Source organism: Budorcas taxicolor, chromosome 1, assembly GCF_023091745.1.
Source record: "Budorcas taxicolor isolate Tak-1 chromosome 1, Takin1.1, whole genome shotgun sequence".
NCBI classification, from domain to species: Eukaryota; Metazoa; Chordata; class Mammalia; order Artiodactyla; family Bovidae; genus Budorcas; species Budorcas taxicolor.
Window position 1 is genome coordinate 164,015,836 of NC_068910.1, and position 21,595 is coordinate 164,037,430.

General features: G+C 40.6%; 1 protein-coding gene across 1 annotated transcript in view; it reads left to right on the forward strand.

The window, feature by feature from the left end:
- Positions 1-21,595, forward strand: part of WDR49 (WD repeat domain 49) — a gene marked incomplete at its 3' end in the record, with an annotated part of 163,306 nt that overhangs the window by 36,662 nt on the left and 105,049 nt on the right. Inside the window, exons 3-6 of the mRNA XM_052645401.1 lie at positions 498-674; positions 1,528-1,702; positions 16,284-16,451; positions 18,967-19,115. Coding sequence (XP_052501361.1) covers positions 498-674; positions 1,528-1,702; positions 16,284-16,451; positions 18,967-19,115 — 669 coding nt within the window. The remainder of the gene's footprint in view (positions 1-497; positions 675-1,527; positions 1,703-16,283; positions 16,452-18,966; positions 19,116-21,595) is intronic.

Here is a 21,595-nt window from a genome sequence, read left to right on the forward strand (position 1 = left end):
AAAGTATTGGAGATTCGCCTTCAGCATCAGTCCTCCCCAAAAATATTCAGGATTGATTTCCTTTAGGATTGACTAGTTTGATCTCCTTGCAGCCCAAGGAGCTCTCAAGAGTCTTTTCCAACACTACAGTTCAAAAGCATCAGTTCTTCGGCGCTCAGCCTTCTTTATAGTCCAACTCTCACATCCATACATGACTACTGGAAAAACCATAATTTTGACTTGTATGGACCTTTGTCAGCAAAGTAATGTCTCTGCTTTTTAATACACCATCTAGGTTTGTCATAGTTTGTCTTCCAAGGAGCAAGTGTCTTTTTATTTCATGGCTGCAGTCAACATCTGCAGTGATTTTGGAGCCCAAGAAAATAAAGTCTGTCACTGTTTCCATTTTTTCCCACCTGTTTTCCATGAAGTGATGGGACTGAATGATTTGCATGTCTGCTTTTCATTTCACTAAATCCATCAGAAATGTTTTCTGATTTTATGCTTTGTTACTTTAGATAGCAGTGGCTTTTACAAGCAAAGAGATTTGTTTCTATGATCTACTGTCCAAAGAAGAATTTCCTTGTCAATATAAACTCCAAGGCCTGAAAGGAACACCAATTTGTATGGATTATTGGTATAACCCTCTTGATGCCAATGAGTCAATTCTTTCTTTTGGAGACATAACTGGAAAGGTAAGTGAGGGGAGGATAAGGTTGAACATTATGGATTCAATCATCAAACTATAGCTCAAAATAGAGAGTGGAATGAATGTGATCTCCTAATTGAATTACTTTATAGATTACAAGGCCACATACCATGGACATGAAAAAGATGGACTAGGTCATAGTTCCTCTTCTTGCCTATGAAAACCAATCTTCACTGTGGTTTTCCTGCCTAGGTATAAACTCATTTTCTTTATTTAGGAAAAAATATTTCCTAACTTTTTGACCATAGGATGCTTAATCTATTAGATTCCAATGTTAATCAACATATAACATTAAATGTCTAAAGTTATGTCTTACAACTGTTTCATATTGATTATTCAGATTTTTATTCACAAGGTTTCAGGCTTCTCAGTAGTGGACTCCTTGAACATGCTTATTTCCTGTCTCAAGTGACAAAGGAATAGATGCATTAAAGAGAGCAGCACCAAACCTCAGACACTGCATACAGTGATTTCTGTTTTTCCATCACAATCTATGACTCTTAAAAATGATTTTTTAATGAATGACATAGACAGAATATGTCTATGAATGCTGAAATAGTCTAATTTGAACAACTTCATTTCATAATTATGTAAGTTTTTCATCCTTACTGTTTTTAATGACAAATATATCATAAAAGCAAACAAATAAATGCCCTTGGTAATTGCCTTAGCAACCTTGTAGTGTCATACCTTTCAATATAATTCCTGTGACCTTTAAATAATATTAAATAAATGCCTGTTTGTTCAATATCTATTTCTTATTAATCTTAAAAAACATAGAATCTTCTTTCAACAGTCACCCTACACTTATTTATTTCTCTTGCAATGTCTCTCTCAAGGTTCAAGTAATTGCTTTCACAACAGCCTTGATTTCCCTTTTTGAGCGTCCTGCTGGTGCATGTGAAGATGAAGAAGCAACAGTGACCATTAACTGGGCAGAGCTGCGCCCTGGACATCACAAATGTTGCTATACATTAGGGCACAAACTTCATCATGGAGACTGGGTCAGACAAGGTACTGAACTTAAACAGCGATGAAAGAAACAGTCACCTTAGCCTTCTACATTTGTATTTTTTCGTGAAAATATTTCACATACAGTGTTCAAGTCTAGAAACTAATAATTGATTCCCAGGAGGTTCTGACCTGGACTCTGCTATCCCCTACATGCTAGCAGGAATTACTTCTTTCTTTCTAAAATTTATGCCTCACACAATTAATTCAGATGGACTGTGCAATCAAGAAATCTCAAGAGAGAAGAGAAAATGATCACAGAATCCATTTAACTTCACCCCAACTCTGATCCTAACCAATTTTGTCTAGTCACATTTGGGTCTACTTAATAAAAGAATTTAACAAGAGCCCTTAAAACACTCCATTGCTTTCTTTATTTTCTCATGAGAGGTGTATTAGTTTTACTGTTTTCAAAATGGAATCTTCTTAATTTTCTTTTCTTATTTCTCTTTTTTTTTTTTCTATATAAGGACTGAACTGCTTCAATCTAGAGTACTTGAATGCAGTTCTCTGTGAGATAGGACTATAAGACAGTATCTATGGAAGGTCAGGACTTTTTAAAAACCTAGTCAACAATGAGTTTGCTAATTTTGTATTATGTTTAATTTTTATGAAATTTGCATCTGATGGTTTAAGATCCAAATGTGCAGTATCTGCTCTGATATCTGTTTTGGTCCAGACACTAAGACTATGGTATTTTTTTCACTTCAAAACTATTACATAAACAATATCCACTGAAAAGAATGGATCAGTCTCATTGTTATATTGCGGGTATGTTCTTAATGTACTTTGAAGAAGAGATAGTCAAAATGGACCCAACAATTGGCTGGTGTGATGGAACTAACTCTTTAATGCATGACCCACGATAATAATATCCCACATGATGAACTATAAGTTCTGCATTTTTTTCTTCAGTACAAATCATACCATGTCCTTTGTAATTTCTGTGCTGTGCTTAGTCACTCAGTCATGTCTGACTCTTTGTGACCCTATGGACGGTAGCCCACCAGGCTCCCCTGTCCATGGGATTCTCCAGGCAAGAATAGTGGAGTGGGTTGCCATGCCCTCCTCCTCCAGGAATCTTCCCAACCCAGGAAGCAAATCGAGGTCTCCTGCATTGGAGGCAGATTCTTTAACAGCTGAGCTACCTGGGAAGCCCTTTGTACTTTCTACCTACCCTTAATTCTCACATGATATTAATCATGGGTAAACAAAAAATAAAATTTTTGGTCATCAACTATGTGTGACAGGCACAAAATTCTGTGTTATGTTTTCATAACATGGAAACAAGTAAGTACTAAAAAGTAAGAAAGTACTTCAAAGTGATGGAAGGTGTTACAGCTGCTTCCAAACAAGTATTATATTTTCATATATAAACTAAAGACTTAATATTTTTTTTTGTGCTTTAAAACTGTCTTAGGCATTGGTGGCAATAGAACAAAGATAAATTATAGACTTATCTCAAAAAACTTTATATACAAATAAGAATGAAAGACTAACATAAGATAACTTGTTTAAACATTGTACAGTGGTACTGAAAATTAACTACTAAGTCATATAAACAAGCTTTTGACTCTTTTGGAATTTGTAAGCAGGAAAAGACATGAGGAAAAGCTTCAGGGGAGAGTGGTGGTAGTTGAAGGATGAATGAGGGGAGAGGAAGAGAGCACAGTGAACATGAGTAAATATAGGCAAGCAGGCATAGTAATGGCAGCAGAGATGGACATGAATAGATTAGAAATGGAGTATTAAGAAAAATAACAATGCCAAGGTCTAACAGGAATGTCTATTGGAAGATCTTGACAACCAGACCAAGTTCACATTTAACAGAAAAATGAAACAGTGACGCACTGAAGGTTTTTGAGGAAATCTGTGCAGACTTGATATAGATAGCGTCTAGGAAAAGTTTATTTAATAGTTCTGTCCTGCACAGATTGGAGGACAGAGAAAGAAACTGCAATCAAATTGGCTAGTTGGTCGTGAGAAAATGGAAATGATAAAGCAAGGAGAGAAACAAGCAGCCTTCTGAAATGGGATCTTCAGAACTCAAGGTCTGAAATGTGGCATGATGAACAATATTAGAGTATCTTATAATGACTTATAATGACTTCAATTCCCAAGGAATTACCACTGCACCACCTGGGGAACCCATGCTTTAGTTGAGTTAGATTCTATTACAGTGCCTTCAAATTCCTAGATCTTTTGGTCTTGAGAGATTGCAGAGTGGTTTCAAAGGTGAGTGAGGCTGCCTCTGTGGTTCAGGTGAGCCAGCATGCCCCGGCCTAATGCCTTGGTGGGGGAAGCCTGGCAGAGACCTGGTGTAGGCTGTATCCAGTGGAGCCACCTTAGAGAGCTGTGGCATGGGTGGGGCCACTGCCACAGCACGGACAGTAACTTTGAGTGTGACATTGCTATCCCAGTGGGTCTGGAAGGCAGATAACCAGACCAAGAGGGCTATTCTTGATCCATAATGTTTAATGGAGTTTTCCTTGTTAGGTTTTGTATTTACTTGAGACCTATCACTTCCTTTTTCCTCTCTTTTGGAATAGAAATACTTATCACATGCCTGTTCTACCACTTTATTTTGGAAGAATAGAACTTACTTGGTTCCACAAGTTCATAGCTTGGAGACGGATTTGCCTCAGGATGGTTTGATTGTATCCTGAGTCCTACCCAAGTCTGATTTAGATATTTAGATGAGATTTGAACTTAAGACTTTAATATTGTTGTTGGAATGAGTTAAGACTTTCAGGACTGTTGAGATGTATTTTAATGTGATAAGGACATGAATTGGGGGAGAGGGCTAGGAATGTATGGACTGGAGTTTTGTGTCCCCTCCCCCCAAATTCATATGTTGAAGTCCTAATCCCAGTCCTCCCTCCTTATGATTGTGCCTTTGGGAGATGATTAAGTCATGAAGGTGTGGCTCTCATGAATAAGATTTGTTGTTTTTCACTCACTAAGTCATGTCCAGCTCTTGTGACCCCATGGCTCCTGTGTCCATGAGATTCTCCAGACAAGAATACTGGAGTGGGTTGCCATTGCCTGCTCCAGGGTATATTCCTGACCCAGGAATCGATCCTGTGTGTCCTCCACTGGCAGGTGGGACAGGCGTCCTTTACTGCTGAGGCACCAGGACAGCCCCATGAATAGGATTAGTGCCCTTACAAAAGAGAGCCCAGAGGATTCTCTCACTTCTTCCCCATGTGAGGGCCCAGTGAGAAGAGGGCATCTGTGAACTAAAAAGTGGACCCTAACCAGGCACCGAATCTGTCAGGACCTTGGTCCTGGATGTCCTAGCCTCCCGAACTGTGGGAGATAAACTTTGCTGTTTACATTAGTAGGTCTCTACATTTTCTTATAGCAGCCTGGAGTAAGACACTGGGCAAATATTAGAAAAGAGAAACCAAGAGAAATCTTGCTAAATATTGGTAGGCTTCTTTTTTTAAGAGGGATAATTTATGGTAAAAAGAAAAAGGTCAAAGTGAGAAAAATACATTTACCAATAGTGTGTAGTTCGCTGCTGCTGCAGCTGCTAAGTCGCCTCAGTCGTGTCCGACTCTGTGCAACCCCATAGATGGGCAGCCCACCAGGCTCCCCTGTCCCTAGGCTTCTCCAGGCAAGAACACTGGAGTGGGTTGCCATTTCCTGGTCCAATGCATGAAAGTGAAAAGTGAAAGTGAAGTTGCTCAGTCGTGTCCGACTCTTAGCAACCCCTTGGACTGCAGCCTTCCAGGCTCCTCCAGCCATGGGATTTTCCAGGCAAGATTACTGGAGTGGGGTTTAATACTCTGCAAATGGCTGTTGCGGAAAATGTAGTAGAAGAGACAATAACTGAAAAAGAAGAAAGTAGAGTGTGTGGAAAGGTGAAGTATCTATATAAGAGTCTCTCCTTTCAAAGTTGAGATTTGAAGCTCAGGTACCTCTGAAAGGGGATCCGCTTCAGTTTAAGGCAATGGATGACTGCCTTTCCCCAGGTTTAGTCACTGGGACTTGAAGTTTAACTACAACTGTTTCTTGGCTTCTTTGTAACTCAGGTGTTTCAGTATGAGACGAAGGAAGGAAGGCTGAAATAAGGAGGCAGAAAAAAAGAGGAAAGCAGGCTGGAATCAAACACAGGACGTAGTAGCAATTATGCTCCTTGGTCTGCTGGCCTTGCTCTGTCAGGAGCAAGCAAATACTGATTGCTTTCAAGTGAGGCTTTTTTTGACCCCAGCAATGTGAACTGATATTCTTAGACCTCCTCGAGGAATATTTTTACTGATTTCTGTCTCAGTGTGAGGAGGGAATATACAACAGACAAAAGAAGCTAATACATGGGCAAGCTTGGTAATACTATTTCACTGAAGCTAAGATAAAAGTATCTTTAAAACTGAAATATAAGAAATACTCACTTTCAGACATAAGGATATTAGCTTACTGCTTTAAGATAAGGTTCAGGTTTATTTAAAACTTTGAAGGAGAAAATGCTTTCATCTTGTCTGAGTGGTTCTGTGTTGTATCTTAATGGAAAAATAATTACCTTCTGAAATGTAAAGTAAGTGCAGAGTAAGTATAGGGATTTTGAGCAATAGTGGCAAGACATAAATGTCTTGAACCTCAGAGAATTTTCTCTCTCTTATTTGATCATAAAGAATTGCCTTTTCATATAGATAGTATCATTGGAAACCTTGAAACCCACAGACTGGAAGTTCAGCTGAGGAAAAAGTGAATACTAAATTACTTACAATAAATATGATTGATTTTCTTTATTATGTTGGAAGGTGTTTTGCCCTCTTTGTTTGACCATGGCTATGAGAAGGTACAAAACAGTTTGAACTGATAAAATTACTAATTGCTGAGCTGATTGTTGAGCTGATTAATGAAAGGATGCCAGAGAATTTAGAATACAGAAAGCAGAATGTTTTCTTAGAGAGCCTTTCTAATTGATGGGGACTAAGTCTGGAAGAGAAGACAGATTTAGTGTCTTGCCCGTGTGTTTTTCCATTTCCCTACATCTACGTCAGTCCTCCAGACAAAAACGGTGCACCACAGAGTCAGCTGGAACATGCTGCCCTTCTGGGCAGTGCTCTTGCTGAGTTTAAAGCAGTTGAAATCAGCTTTGAGAGACTGGCCAATGTTTGCAGTAAAAGATCTCTTCCTGTAGATTGTCCCATAGTGTGGCAGAAGGGTAAGATCCATTGTAAGTCTAGTCTAGTATTTTGAAAACTCATTAAAAGAATGGCATTATTATTTTTAATATGCCTACCAGGGCTGAGTTAGATTTTAAAAAAAAATATAATAGCTAGCTTTATTCTTTCTTATCTTTCCTCTTTGAAATGGTAGTTATTCAGAATGTAGAGAGACCCAGGATGGTCTCAGAGAATGGGACTACTACAACTTTAAAATCAGGAATACAACTGAAAATAAACTCCCTCAGACAAGAGACCTTCCCTGATGGCTCAGTTGGTAAAGAATCTGTCTGCAATGCCAGAGAATCTGGTTCAATTCCTGGGTCAGGAAGATTTGCTGGAGAAGGGAGAGGCTACCCACTCCAGTATTCTTGGGCTTCCCTTGTGGCTCAGCTAGTAAAAAATGTGCCTGCAATGTGGGAGACCTGGGTTTGATCCCTGGGTTGGGAAGATCCTCTGGAGAAGGGAATGGCTACCCACTCCAGTATTCTGGCCTGGAGAATCCCATGAACTGTACAGTCCATGGGGTCACAAAGAGTCGGACACGACTGAGTGACTTTCACTTTCACTTCACTTTCAGACCAGAGACCATCAAAGAAAGTTCCAGGTAGGGAGTTTTCCTAGTCATATGACTCATAAAGTGAAAACCTGAAAAATGATAATAAGAATTCTTAGTTAGAAATGGCCCAATTTTCTACCCTGCTAGAGTTCATGGGATTGCAAAGCGTTGGACATGACTGAGGGATTGAACTGAACTGATAGCTTCCATCTGTTGGCAGATGATAAAAAAGGGCCTCATTCTAACTTCGGAAAAAGCAATGGCACTCCACTCCAGTACTCTTGCCTGGAAAATCCCACGGACGGAGGAGCCTGGTGGGATACAGTCCATGCGGTCTCGAAGAGTCAGACATGACTGAGTGACTTCACTTTCACTTTTCACTTTCATGCACTGGAGAAGGAAATGGCAACCCACTCCAGTATTCTTGCCTGGAGAATCCCAGGGATAGAGGAGCCTGGTGGGCTGCCGTCTCTGGGGTCTCACAGAGTCGGACACGACTGAAGCGACTTAGCAGCAGCAGCAGCATTCTAACTTAATCTAAGTGCACTTAATAGCGTTACTTACTGAGTTTTTAGGTATCACTTTTCATTTTCAAATCACTTTTTCCACATAAACTAATTGGTATTACACAGTTATTTTGATAGCAACACATGGGTGAGGCTCTATGGTGGCAGCTTCCCTTAATGCCTTTTTTATGACTAAAGGGCAAGACAGAGGAACAGTTGAAAGTTAGCATCTTAAGGAACGGACAGATATGATCAAATTGTCTTTTTTATCCCTTGGCATATCATCTAAAAGTAATTTTAAATATTTTGCTGCTGCTGCTGCTAAGTCACTTCAGTCGTGCCCGACTCTGTGCGACCCCATAGATGGCAGCCCACCAGGCTACCCTGTCCCTGAGATTCTCCAGGCAAGAATACTGGAGTGGGTTGCCATTTCCTTCTTCAAGGCATGAAAGTGAAAAGTGAAAGTGAAGTCGTTCAGTCATGTCCGACCCCCAGCGACCCCATGGACTGCAGCCCTCCAGGCTCCTCCGTCCAGGGGAGTTTCCAGGCAAAAGCACTGGAGTGGGGTGCCACTGCCCTCTACCAATCCTCAAACTCACTGAGAATATTTAAAACAAATCATTTATTTTATCAGTTCTTTTCATCCCCTAGCTTGGTATTTTAAAAACTTCTTCATCATAACCCATCATTTCCTTTTCTCTCTTTAAGAAGTGAGGAACACATTTTTATCTACTAGGTAATTTGATTTCAAGGAAATGGTTTCACTTTCACCTTTTGCTCTGGCATTCTCAGGAACTCTGGCATTCTACAGTTTAACCAGAAACAAGTTATATCTTGGTTTAGAAACGAAGTGTGAATTGTTTGAACCTCCGGTATGTAAGATTACGGGTCCGTAAATGTCACTTGCTAGACTTTGGCCACCTCATGGGAAGAGTTGACTCATTGGAAAAGACTCTGATGCTGGGAGGGATTGGGGGCAGGAGGAGAAGGGGACGACCGAGGACAAGAGTTCACTCAGACTCACATCCATCAAGTCGGTGATGCCATCCAGCCATCTCATCCTCGGTCGTCCCTTCTCCTCCTGCCCCCAATCCCTCCCAACATCAGAGACTTTTCCAATGAGTCAACTCTTTGCATGAGGTGGCCAAAGTACTGGAGTTTCAGCTTTAGCATCATTCCTTCCAAAGAAATCCCAGGGCTGATCTCCTTCAGAATGGACTGGTTGGATCTCCTTGCAGTCCAAGGGACTCTCAAGAGTCTTCTCCAACACTACAGTTCAAAAACATCAATTCTTTGGTGCTCAGCCTTCTTCACAGTCCAGCTCTCACATCCATACATGACTACTGGAAAAACCATAGCCTTGACTAGATGGACCTTAGTCGGCAAAGTAATCTTTGTCTATGCTTTTGAATATGCTATGTAGGTTGCTCATAACTTTTCTTCCAAAGAGTAAGCGTCTTTTAATTTCATGGCTGCAATCACCATCTGCAGTGATTTTGGAGCCCAAAAAATAAAGTCTGACACTGTTTCCACTGTTTCCCCATCTACTTCCCATGAAGTGATGGGATCGGATGCCATGATCTTCGTTTTCTGAATGTTGAGCTTTAAGCCAACTTTTTCACTCTCCTCTTTCACTTTCATCAAGAGGCTTTTTAGTTCCTCTTCACTTTCTGCCATAAGGGTGGTGTCATCTCCATATCTGAGGTTACTGATATTTCTCCCGGCAATCTTGATTCCAGCTTGTGTTTCTTTCAGTCCAGTGTTTCTCATTTTCAGGGTAGCAATACTTTATTTTGATTGTACTGTAATGCCATTATGGAATGTCCATGGATTTGGAGATATAATTATAGTGCTCTCTAGTATACTCCATGTGTTATACTACTGCTTTATTAAGTCAAGTTATAATAACTCTTAGCATTTTCTGTAAACAAAGGGAATTGTTTTGTTGAGGATGCTCCTGATAAGGATATTATCCTCAGATATTATACTGCTGGTACTTCTAGTAAAGTAGCTGGATTAATGTAGCAAGTGATCAGCAAACTTTATGCTCCTGAAATTAATTGCTCCCCAGTGAGGCTCAAAGGGGCTTCCCCAGTGGCTCAGTGGTAAAGAATCTGCCTGCAATGCAGGAGACACAAGAGACTCGGGTTCTACCTCTGAGTCAGCAAGATCCCCTGGAGGAGGAGATGGCAACCCACTCCAGTGTTCTTGCCGGGAAAATCCCATGGATAGAGGAGCCGTGTGGTCTACAGTCCACAGGGTTACGAAGAGTTGGACATGACCAAGTGACTGCACATGCATGCACACAATGAGGCTCAATGAATGTAATTGGTAATGGAAAGAACTTCAAATCAGATAATAGAAAAAAACCTGGCATACATACGGCAGTGTGGCTTAGTGGAAGAGAAAGATTGTTGTTTGCTCTTCAGTTGCTAAGTTGTGTCTGACTCTGCAACCCCATGGACTGCAGCATGCCAAGCTTCCCTGTTCTTTACTATTTCCCTCAGTTTGCTCAAATTCATGTCCATTGAGTCAGTGATGCCATCCAACCATCTCATCCTCTGTCTCCTTCTCCTCCTGCCCTCAATCTTTCCCAGCATCAGGGTCTTTTCCAGTGAGTTGGCTCTTCACTTCAGGTGGCCAAATGTTGGAGCTTCAGCTTCAACATCAGTCCTTCCAATGCATATTCAGGGTTGATTTCTTTTAGGATTGATCTCCTTGCAGTCCAAGGGACTCTCAAGAGTCTTCTCCAACACCACAGTTTGAAAGCATCAATTCTTTGGTGCTCAGCCTTCTTCATGGTCCAACTCTCACATCCATACCTGACCACTAGAAAAACCATAGCTTTAGCTATACAGACCTATGTCGGTCAAGCGATGTCTCAGCTTTTTTTTTTTTTTTTTTTTTTGATGTCTCAGCTTTTTAATATACCACCTCGCTGGGTCATAGCTTTTCTTCCAAGGAGCGAACATCTTTTAATTTTGTGGAAAAGAAAGATGCAGTGGTACAAATGAAAAGCTCACAGCCAATCAGGATGGCACTCAGTCTCATCTCTGTCCTCAATTAGCCACATGACCTAGGGTGATATGGCTTTTGGACTATTTCCTCATCAGTAAATTTGTGATATCTACCCACTACAGATGATTGCAAGATAAGGGCATGGTTTAATACCTGGTATCAGTTCAGTTCAGTTCAGTCACTCAGTCGTGTCCGACTCTTTGCGAACCCCCATGAATTGCAGCATGCCAGCCCTCCCTGTCCATCACCAACTCCCGGAAATGCCTGGTATGGAAGGGATTAAAAAACGTTACTCTAATAATACTTTTAAGTAATCCATAGATTGAGGGAGATTACATGATAGGGGATGAACAAGAAACAACAGTCCAGGTGGATGCTGGGCTGAGTGGAGAAGTAGACCGTTGTGGCCCTCAGCAGTCCTTTAGTCGGAGGAGGCAGTGGCAGCCCACTCCAGTACTCTTGCCTGGAAAATCCCATGGACGGAGGAGCCTGGTAGGCTGCAGTCCATGGGGTCTCTAGGAGTCAGACACGACTGAGAGACTCCACTTTCACTTTTCACTTTCATGCCTTGGAAAAGGAAATGGCAACCCACTCCAGTGTTCTTGCCTGGAGAATCCCCGGGACGGGGGAGCCTGGTGGGCTGCCGTTTCTGGGGTCACACAGAGTCGGACACGACTGAAGCGACTTAGCAGCAGCAGCAGCAGCAGTCCTTTTGTGTTTCACAACGTTTCACAGCACATTGTTTGGTGAATTATTCTTCTGCCTGGAGCTCTGTGAGGTCTCCTTTCTAAAAGTCTCCTTTGCATTATCAGAGCCCCTTCTTTTTTCCTTAGAAATTGTGTTCTGATTGGCATTGACTAGTAGAAACTTGGCATCAAAACTCAGTTAAACTCATTTACTTTAAGAAGTAGAAACTAAAAAGAGAAGCCCAAACTCAGGTTCAGCTGCTCACCAATTGAAAGTCAATACTTGAGAGACAAGCGCTGGCAGGAAAGGAAGTGCCTTATTCTGGAAGCCTGCATCCTGGGGTAGAAGGTAGACTTGTGTTCCAGAACCAACTCCAAAGATTCTGCTTGGCCTTAGAAGATTTAAAGGGAAAAAGGAGACATAATCTCATTTAATCATTGAGATAAGGAGTCAGATTCATCACTATCTCCCACTGCGTGCAGACTCGTGGACTCCTTGTGATCTTTCTTTAGATGCTGTCTTGTTCACATAGGGAGCTTGAGGGATTACGGAAGGGGAAGCTGGGGAAAAGATCTAGTTCGCTGTTAATTACTTACCCTTCATTTCTATTTCTTTGATCTAAGAAAAAAATCAACAGATTAGACAAGGCACTGTGTGATCAAAGGATTTGGAAGGTGTGCTTGACCAGGAGATGAGTAGACCATGGGAAAGCCTGGTTTAAAGGTTAGTTACAATATAGCTTTTCTAAAGTGACAAGACAAAAGGAGCCTCCTGCAGAGAGTGGCTTCCTGCAAAGAGCTATTTCCTGCCAAGAGATGCTTACATGGGCATTGATTAACACAAAGCATATGCATCATTAGTAATAGAAACTTTAAGAATCATTTGAGAAAGCAGGTGAAAGTTTTGCAATCCCAAATTACCTTGTTGCTGGAGATTTCTCATGTGATTTCTTCTGATCTACTATTGTTGAGCTTCATGAATAGAGGTGGAGAGGTTGGGAAGCTTCCTCAAATCCTGATATTTTATACAAACTTTTGTGTGTACACATCTTTTCGATGGAGAGGGTCTACAGCTTTCATCAGATTGCCAAAGGAACATTTGATCTCCCAAATTTTGAGAAAATGAAAGTGTTAGTTGCCCAGTTGTGTCCAACTCTTTGCAATCCTATGGATCGTAGCCCGCCAGGCTCATCTGTCCATGGGATTCTCCAGGCAGGAATACTGGAATGTATAGACATTCCCTTCTCCAGGGCATCTTTCCAATCTAGGGACTGAACCTGGGTCTCCTGCATTGCAGGTGAATTCTTTACTGTCTGAGCCACCAGGGAATGGTTTAATTCTCCAGAGTATAGGAGAGCCTTGCTCTTAGTAATGTATTCTAGTGTCTTGCTACTCAAAGTGTGATCATCACCAAACAGCATCACCAGCCACAACTGGGGATTGTTAGAAATGCAGCATCTTAGATTTTGTGAATGAATAGCTGCATTTTAACACCAGTTTCTAGGTGACTGTTTTGCTTATTACAATATGAGAAGCCCTGTTCCAGTGGTCAAGAGATCAGGTCTGAATTTGTACTCTGGCTCTGCCAAACGTGAGTTGTCCTGAGCTTGGATCTTTAATATTGTATGCTATATAACATTAAACCAAACTCAGAGTCTAAATGCTTGGGCTCCAGTCCAGAGATTGACAACAATCAGTTGTTGACTTTTGCCAAATCCTTGAATCTGCACAGGTGTCTGTTTCTTAGTCTATAAAATAGAGAAGTAGATAAGTCCTCTTTCAGTTCTGAATTCTGGAGTTTACCTTTTGTTTCCCACCCATGTGTTTTGTTACCGCTCAGACCGTAAAGAAATGCAATGCGGGAGACCTGGGTTGGATCCCTGGGTTGGGAAGATATCCTGGAGGAGGGCGTGGCAACCCCCTCCAGTATTCCTGCCTGAAGAATCCCATGGACAGAGTAGCCTGGCAGGCTACATTCCATGGGGTTGCAAAGAGTCGAACATGACTGAAGCAACTTAGCACGCACAAAGCCCAACCATGTTCAGACATATATTTTATAGTGAAATAGCTATGAAATATGTTAAATTAAGCTATTCACATGTCAATTGCAGTTGTTGTTTTAGTCGCTAAGTTGTGTCTGACTGAGTTAGCTCTTCCCGTTTAGTTTATTGTGTATTATATTGTGTATTATATTAAGTGTGTGATGCATATTAAGTGTATTATTAAGTGTATTGAGCTACAGTTCTGCCTCTCAGAATCCTTGCTTTTACTAATTTGGAAATATATATATTCATATATATGTATACATACATTTATATAAAGCAAATTAAATTCTTCCAACCAAAATCAGTTCAGTTAAGTTGCTCAGTCATGTCCGACTCTTTGCGACCCTATGAATCGCAGCACGCCAGGCCTCCCTGTCCATCACCAACTCCAGGAGTTCACCCAGACTCACGTCCATTGAGTCAGTGATGCCATCCAGCCATCTCATCCTCTGTCATCCCCTTCTCCTCCTGCCCCCAATCCCTCCCAGCATCAGAGTCTTTTCCAGTGAGTCAACTCTTCGCATGCGGTGGCCAAAGTACTGGAGTTTCAGCTTTAGCATCATTCCTTCCAAAGAAATCCCAGGACTGATCTCCTTCCGAATGGACTGGTTGGATCTCCTTGCAGTCCAAGGGACTCTCAAGAGTCTTCTCCAACACCACAGTTCAAAAGCATCAATTCTTCGGCGCTCAGCCTTCTTCACAGTCCAACTCTCACATCCATACATGACAACAGGAAAAATCATAGCCTTGACTAGACAGACCTTAGTCGGCAAAGTAATGTCTCTGCTTTTGAATATGCTATCTAGGTTGGTCATAACTTTTCTTCCAAGGAGTAAACGTCTTTTAATTTCATAGCTGCAATCACCATCTGCAGTGATTTTGGAGCCCCCCAAAATAAAGTCTGACACTGTTTCCACTGTTTCCCCATCTATTTCCCATGAAGTGATGGGATTGGATGCCATAATCTTCGTTTTCTGAATGTTAAGCTTTAAGCCAACTTTTTCACTCTCCTCTTTCACTTTCATCAAGAGGGTTTTTAGTTCCTCTTCACTTTCTGCCATAAGGGTGGTGTCATCAACCAAAATAGTAAGACTGTTTCCAAGTTAGTTACTAGTAAGTTAGCTTGCCATTTCCAGCAGAGCCAACAATACAAATATGTGGCTATCACGTGGAGAAAGAACTTTTAAAATAATCTTAAAATGAGAGCGGACATAAGACTCCTGTGTTACAGAAAAGAGGACTTCGTTATTCACAGCACAGCAACCTCCATCAGTATCAGCATATTCATGTCAGTTCCCCTTGACAATCAGGTCTCACAGAGGCAAAGCAGAGAGTTGCAGATGAATGCCTGCACAGTGGGTCATGTTACAGGAAAAGAACCCTGAGCTTATAGAATCTGAATCTTCTGCAGTGGGCAGGATGCATGCTGTCTTTGGCTCCAGAGTTATTTTTGGTAGTAAATTTGTCTATCGTTTGCTACAGAAAAAGAGGCAGTCTCATATTCTAAGGTGTTTTCTATGCAAACACTCTTGACAAGATAGTGAGGAACAGAGTGCAGTCAAGGATTAGTTTAATAAGAAGTGTAAGAATTCTAGCGATCCCTGAGAATTGTATTACAAGAATGTTAGCTGTTAATGCTGGATTAATAAACAGATCAGAAACATTTTCAAGAGCCGTTCTATTAAAACAACTTGTCTCAAGCTGTACGAAGTTACATGTCTCTTTGTGTGAGGCAGAAATTTGGTTTTGAGGTCAAATTGGACATCTTTCACCTTGGGGCACAAATATAGTGTCTCAGCCAAATGGGAAAGAAAACTGTCATCTAACCATGAAGGGCTTAGTGGTGAGAAGTTTGTGGCAGAGCAGCTGTGTCTTTTGGAGCGTGTGAGTCTATAGGAACTCACAGGTCTTTCTGACAAAAGACAACAGAATCATTTTTCTTGCTTGTGGGGTTTTGCTGCTCATCTAGTGTATTCTTGCCTGGACAATCCCATGGGCAGCGAAGCCTGGTGGGCTGCAGTCTATGGGGTCGCAGAGTCGGACGTGACTAAACACGCATGGTCCTCTCATGCTCCTAGTACTAGATCATCAGGAACAGGAAAACTGCCAATCGACCTGGACTTCTGGCTGTGAATCTTGGCAGAGCTTCAGGTCCTGGCCACCCCACTCTCAACCATTCTAGACCAGTCAAAACATAAGTAAACCTATGGTTTGGGCATGAGCTGGACCTTGAGTGTAGCAGATGTTTGCTCAGCTCCTGGTACTTTAGGCCCAGGAAGAAGAACCCAGCATTTTAGCCAGTTACTTATATCTCCAGAATCCCATGTAATTATTGTGATTCATATTGTTTCCTGTCATGTGTTCTAATTAAAATTTTTTAAGCTATCCTTGGGGTGGAAGAAGAGTCTGATTGCAGATTTTTTGGTAAGTTTTCACTCTAAGTTTTTTGGTGGGAGAAGGGGTTGGTGAGGTGTTTTCTAAGTGTCAGGTTGTATCATCATAATATGAATTTAATTTTTAACCTCATGTATTAGAATAATACTATTCTCCCTGTGTCTTGTGAGAAATCAACTAAAGATTTTCTTTTTTCTTTGCTCAGTTACTTACAATGCATCTTTAGATGCTATTATTTCCAGTACAACCAGCAATACAAACACTGTGGTGCTGGCCTGGAGAGAGAAATCCAAAAAGCATCTTAAAATGACATCCTTCAACATTGCCCAGGGCATTCATGCTTTTGATTACCACTCTCAGCTCAATTTAATTGGTATGTAAAATAAATCACGATAACTATGAGGGACTCCTGAATAGTCTGCTATGCATATTTGCATGCGTGGGGCCTCTTCACCTTGTTGCTTTTATTGCTGGAGAGATCAGCTCGAGCAGCTCACATTTTATTACCTGAGAATGTCTGATAATGATGCATTAAGATGTGCAGCATATATGAACTACATTGGGGTGAAAATATGAGAAAGTGCTCCAATGCTTTAATGAGACTTTTTCTCAGAATTGGTGGGGAATGTAAAATGCCATAGAGAAAGACTATTAGTGCAGTATCTGCCTTCTGCCATCTTCTTAGTATAACCAAATGCTCAACCCAAACAATGGAGAAAGAAATGGCAACCCCCTCCAGTATTCTTGCCTGGGGAATCCCATGGACAGAGGAGCCTGGCAGGCCACAGTCCATGGGGTTGCAAACAGCTGGACATGGCCGAGTGACTATCACTCACTCGCTCTACCGAAATACACCATTTTCCTTGTTCATGTGTACACACACACACATACACTCACTAGAGAAATGTAAAATGTAGAACATTTTCTCATCACCTTTCAGAATATAACTTCTGATGCTTTTTGAAAATTTTCAGTCTTGTCCTTTAGCATACTAAGGGAATTTTTTTTAAGTAATTTTTTATCGGAGTACATTTGCTTTACAATATTGTGTTAGTTTCTGCTGTATACCAAAATGAATTATCTATAACATATAGATATCTCCCCTCGTCTTTGGATTTCCTTCCCATTTAGGTCACCGCAGAGCACTGAGTCGAGTTCCCTCTGCTATGCAGTGGGTTCTCGTTAGTTATCTATCTTACAAAGTAGTGTGTATATGTCATTTCCAACCTCCCAGTTCATTCCACACTCCCCTTCCCTACTTGCTGTCCATACACTTGTTCTCTACATCTGTGTCTCTATTTGTACTTTGCAAATGGGTTCATCTGTACCATTTTTCTAGAGTCCACATATGTGTTAATATATACAATATATATTTTTTCTTTTTGACTTCCTCTACTCTGTATGATAGCCTCTAGGTCCATCCACATCTCTGCAAATGGCATAATTTCATTCCTTTTATGGCTGAGAAATATGCCACTGTATATATGTGCCACATTTTTCTCCACTCCTCTGTTGAAGGACATTTAGAGGAGAGTTCTTTTTTTCTATGTAAGTTTTAGCTGAGGAAATAAGCAATAAAGATTTTCAGGTGTTGTCTATTTAAATAAATTTTAGACGTTTTGAAAGCTGATAATTTGATTTATATGATATTAGTTCAAATATGAAAAGTGAGGTGTTATTTTTAAAATTGATAGGGTAGTTACAGAGAATGAATTCACATGGCCTACAGAATGGGTCTTATTGACCCTCTTTCAAAAGCTGTCATTCATATAAAGAGTATTGATATCAGCTAAGGGGCTGAATCTCTAAAATTCCCAACAATCATAGCTGCCATTCATGATAAAAGAGACTGACTTTGAATTCAGGGATATGCGAACAGCAAACTTTCAAGGAGGATTGTAGATTTATTAGAGAAAGCTGGAGGAGTTAGTGAATTGGGCTTAAAAGGACTCAAATAACCATTGCATTGATTCATTATTATTTCAGCTCCTTTGTACTGATCTCTAACATGTACCTGGCCCAGTGCTGGAATTACATGTTACTGTATGCAGTAATACTCAGGGTGAAATTTATCACATTAATTTCATACTATGGAGTAAAGACTTGAAACAAAAGTACATTCAGTTCCTCTTATTTCTGTAACCCTGGGCTATTAATCCAAATAGGGGTCTGACATTTTTGGCGACTCCATAAATGTGAATAGATTCAGCTCTGCAGTTGGCCCTAAACATAGGAACAGCAGAGAGGGCTCCGCTGAATTGCCTCAAAACTGAAGAAGCACAGGCACCGTGCTCCCAGTTTCTGATGCACTCCCTGAATATAATTAATTTGTAATTTTTTTAAAGCCTTATTCTCTCAATAGAGCAGGTCAAACATATATTTCTGCTGCTCATTTGCTTACAAATTCTCGATTATTTACATGACAGTGAAAAATAATTGATTTCCTTATACTTTTTCATTAATTTGGAAACTTTAAATATTGTTTTAGTTCTCTCTTACTCCTGGGATAACTTTAATGTGATCTGCATTCCTAGGCTGTGCAGGCTGGAGAGGGAAACCCTGGAACCGGGAGGAAGAATTTTCTGTCCTCCTGCTTGGGTTGCTGGTGCCTTTTAAAGAAACTGTTGTCCTTTTACCCCGTGCAGACCCATTTCCCCTACCCCTTCCATTTCAACTACTTCCAGTGATAGAACTCATGCCCTATTAGCCTGGACTGTTGCACAATGATAGAATTTTCCTTCCTTCAAAACAATGGTGCATTAGTGCTGAGAAGGCTTTTATCAGCCTATGGTGATATAGTATGTGATATATCTCATTTCAAAAAGAAAGTGTTGTGGGGTATTCCTATTACTAAAACATTTTTTTTTTTTCTTTCTAATTCTGATTAGCAACTGCTGGCATTGACAACAAAGTTTGCCTTTGGAACCCCTATGTTGTCTCTAAGCCAGTTGGTGTACTTTGGGGTCACTCAGCCAGTGTGATAGCTGTCCAGTTCTTTGCTGCAAGAAAACAACTTTTCAGCTTCTCCAGAGATAAAGTAAGTAACAGTGTACACTCAGTTTATTTAGTCCTGCCTCCCCAGTTTCTACCCAAATCTCTCTTTGGTTTGAAATTCCTCTTAGAGATGGTATAGATTTTTAAAATATAGTGACTTACTACTATGGTTTGGAAATCTATATTTTTTAAAAAGATATTGATGATAATTTAGGATAGTCCTGGGCAACTGGATGAGTTATTTCATTAAAAAATTCCTCAAACCATGTGCTCATAAATTAAATCCTTATTATTGAGCTTTCAATGGGTTGTTTTGAATCACATGGAGGGAGGAGCCTGGAAGGCTACAGTCCAGGGGGTCGCAAAGAGTCGGACACGACTGAATGACTCCACTTTTCTTTCAATGGGTTGTTTTGAAAGTTTCCAAAGTATTCATTAACCCAATTAAAAAAAACAAATGGAAGTGATAAATGTTACTTTGATACGATATGGATGAATAGAATCACAGGTGTAGGGAATGGACTTGTGGACACAGTGGGGGTCAGAGGGGATGGGACAAATTGAGAGTGGCATTGACATACATGCACTACCACGTGTGAAATAGATAGCTAGTTGGTGCTTGTGGTAAAGAACCCACCTGCCAGTGCAGGTAGATGTAAGAGATGTGGGTCCAATCCCAGGGTCAGGAAGATCCCACTGAGGAGGGTACTGCAACCCACTCCAGTATTCTTGCCTGGAGAATCCCATAGAGAGAGGACCCTGGCAGGCTGCAGTCTACAGGGTCACACAGAGTCGGACACGACTGAAGTGACTTAGCACGCGTGCAGTGGGAAGCTGGTGTAAAACACATCTGTCCTCTGTGATGACCTAGAGGGGTGGGATGGAAGGGTGGGAGGGAGACTCAAGAGGGAAAGAACATGTGTGTGTGTATGTGTATATATATATATATATATATATATATATATGGCTGATTCATGTTGTTGTACAGCAGAAACTAATACAACACTGCAAAGCAATTGCATTCAAATTAAAAAATATGAAATAGACACAGTGAACCAGTGTTGCTTTGCTATTGAAGAGTCTCAGAAAGTTAAAAATAAAAGTTAATCTGCAGGATATTACATTAAGAAATTTCAGTTAAATATGTCTGTCCATTCTATTTAATGATATTGATACATATTCTATATAGGGGTGGAAAAAACATTGTACCAGAATCAGATAGTCTGGGTTATATCCTGACCATATTATTTACTACTCATATCTCCCAGGTAAATTTCTTATTTCTAACAATTTGTCATTTGTTCCCCTATAAAGCTTCTGTTTTACATAATGCCTGACATAGATCCAGTAAATGTGATAGATTTCAAGAAACCTGATTGTGAGGAGAACACGGATAGGCTATAGACTTACTGGGGACAGCCTTTGAGAGTTTTTCAGTGACTAGGACTTTTAATTTTATTCTGAAGTGATACATGTATATGTGAAAATTAAATAGAATAAAATAGAAATTCACCTAACTCCTTAGCCTCACCTTATACATAAGGGGAAACAATGGAAACAGTGAAAGATTTTATTTGGGGGGCTCCAAAATCACTGCAGATGGTGACAGCTGCCATGAAATTAAAAGATGCTTGCTCCTTGGAAGAAAATATATGACCAATCTAGACAGCATATTAAAAAGCAGAGACATTACTTTGACAACAAATGTCCGTCTAGTCAAAGCTTTGGTTTTTCCAGTAGTCACGTATGGATGTAAGAGTTGAACTATAGAGAAAACTAAGTGCCGAAGAATTGATGTTTTTGAACTGTGGTGTTAGAGAAGACGCTTGAGAGTCCCTTGGACTGCAAGGAGATCCAACCAGTCCATCATAAAGGAAATCAGTCTTAAATATTCATTGGAAGGGCTGATGCTGAAGCTGAAGCTCCAATATTTTGGACACCTGATGCTGACTCACTTGAAAAGACCTTGATGCTGGCAAAGATTGAAGGCAGGGGGAGAAGGGGACTAGAGAGGATGACATGGTTGGGTGGCATCACCGACTCAATGGACTTGAGTTTGAGCAAGATCTGGGAGTTAATGATGGACAGGGAGGCCTGGCGTGCTGCAGCCCATGGGGGTCACAAAGAGTCGGACATGACTGAGCCACTGAACTGAACTGATACATAAGTCCTGCCAAACTTGCTTATTTTAGTATACTATGTATCAGACTGTAAATCTCCTTCACCACTGAACTACCAATTCCAGTTGATTCTGCCATCAAATATTTTCATCAGCTTCACCTCTCTCTCAGAAGCCACAGCTCTAATCCAAAATCTCATCTTCTTTTGAATTATTTCATCCAAACCATGGCAAAGTTTTCCTAGTATGTCTTTCTTCTTGCAAACTGGTCTCGTTTCAGTCTGGCCTCCATCCTGCTAATTAAGTGGTTTGTAAGAAAAATTCTTCAACATCTTCTCTTACCCTCATTCTAAATATCAGCACTAAAATTCTTAAGCTTTCCTATAAAACTCGTTCTCAGACCA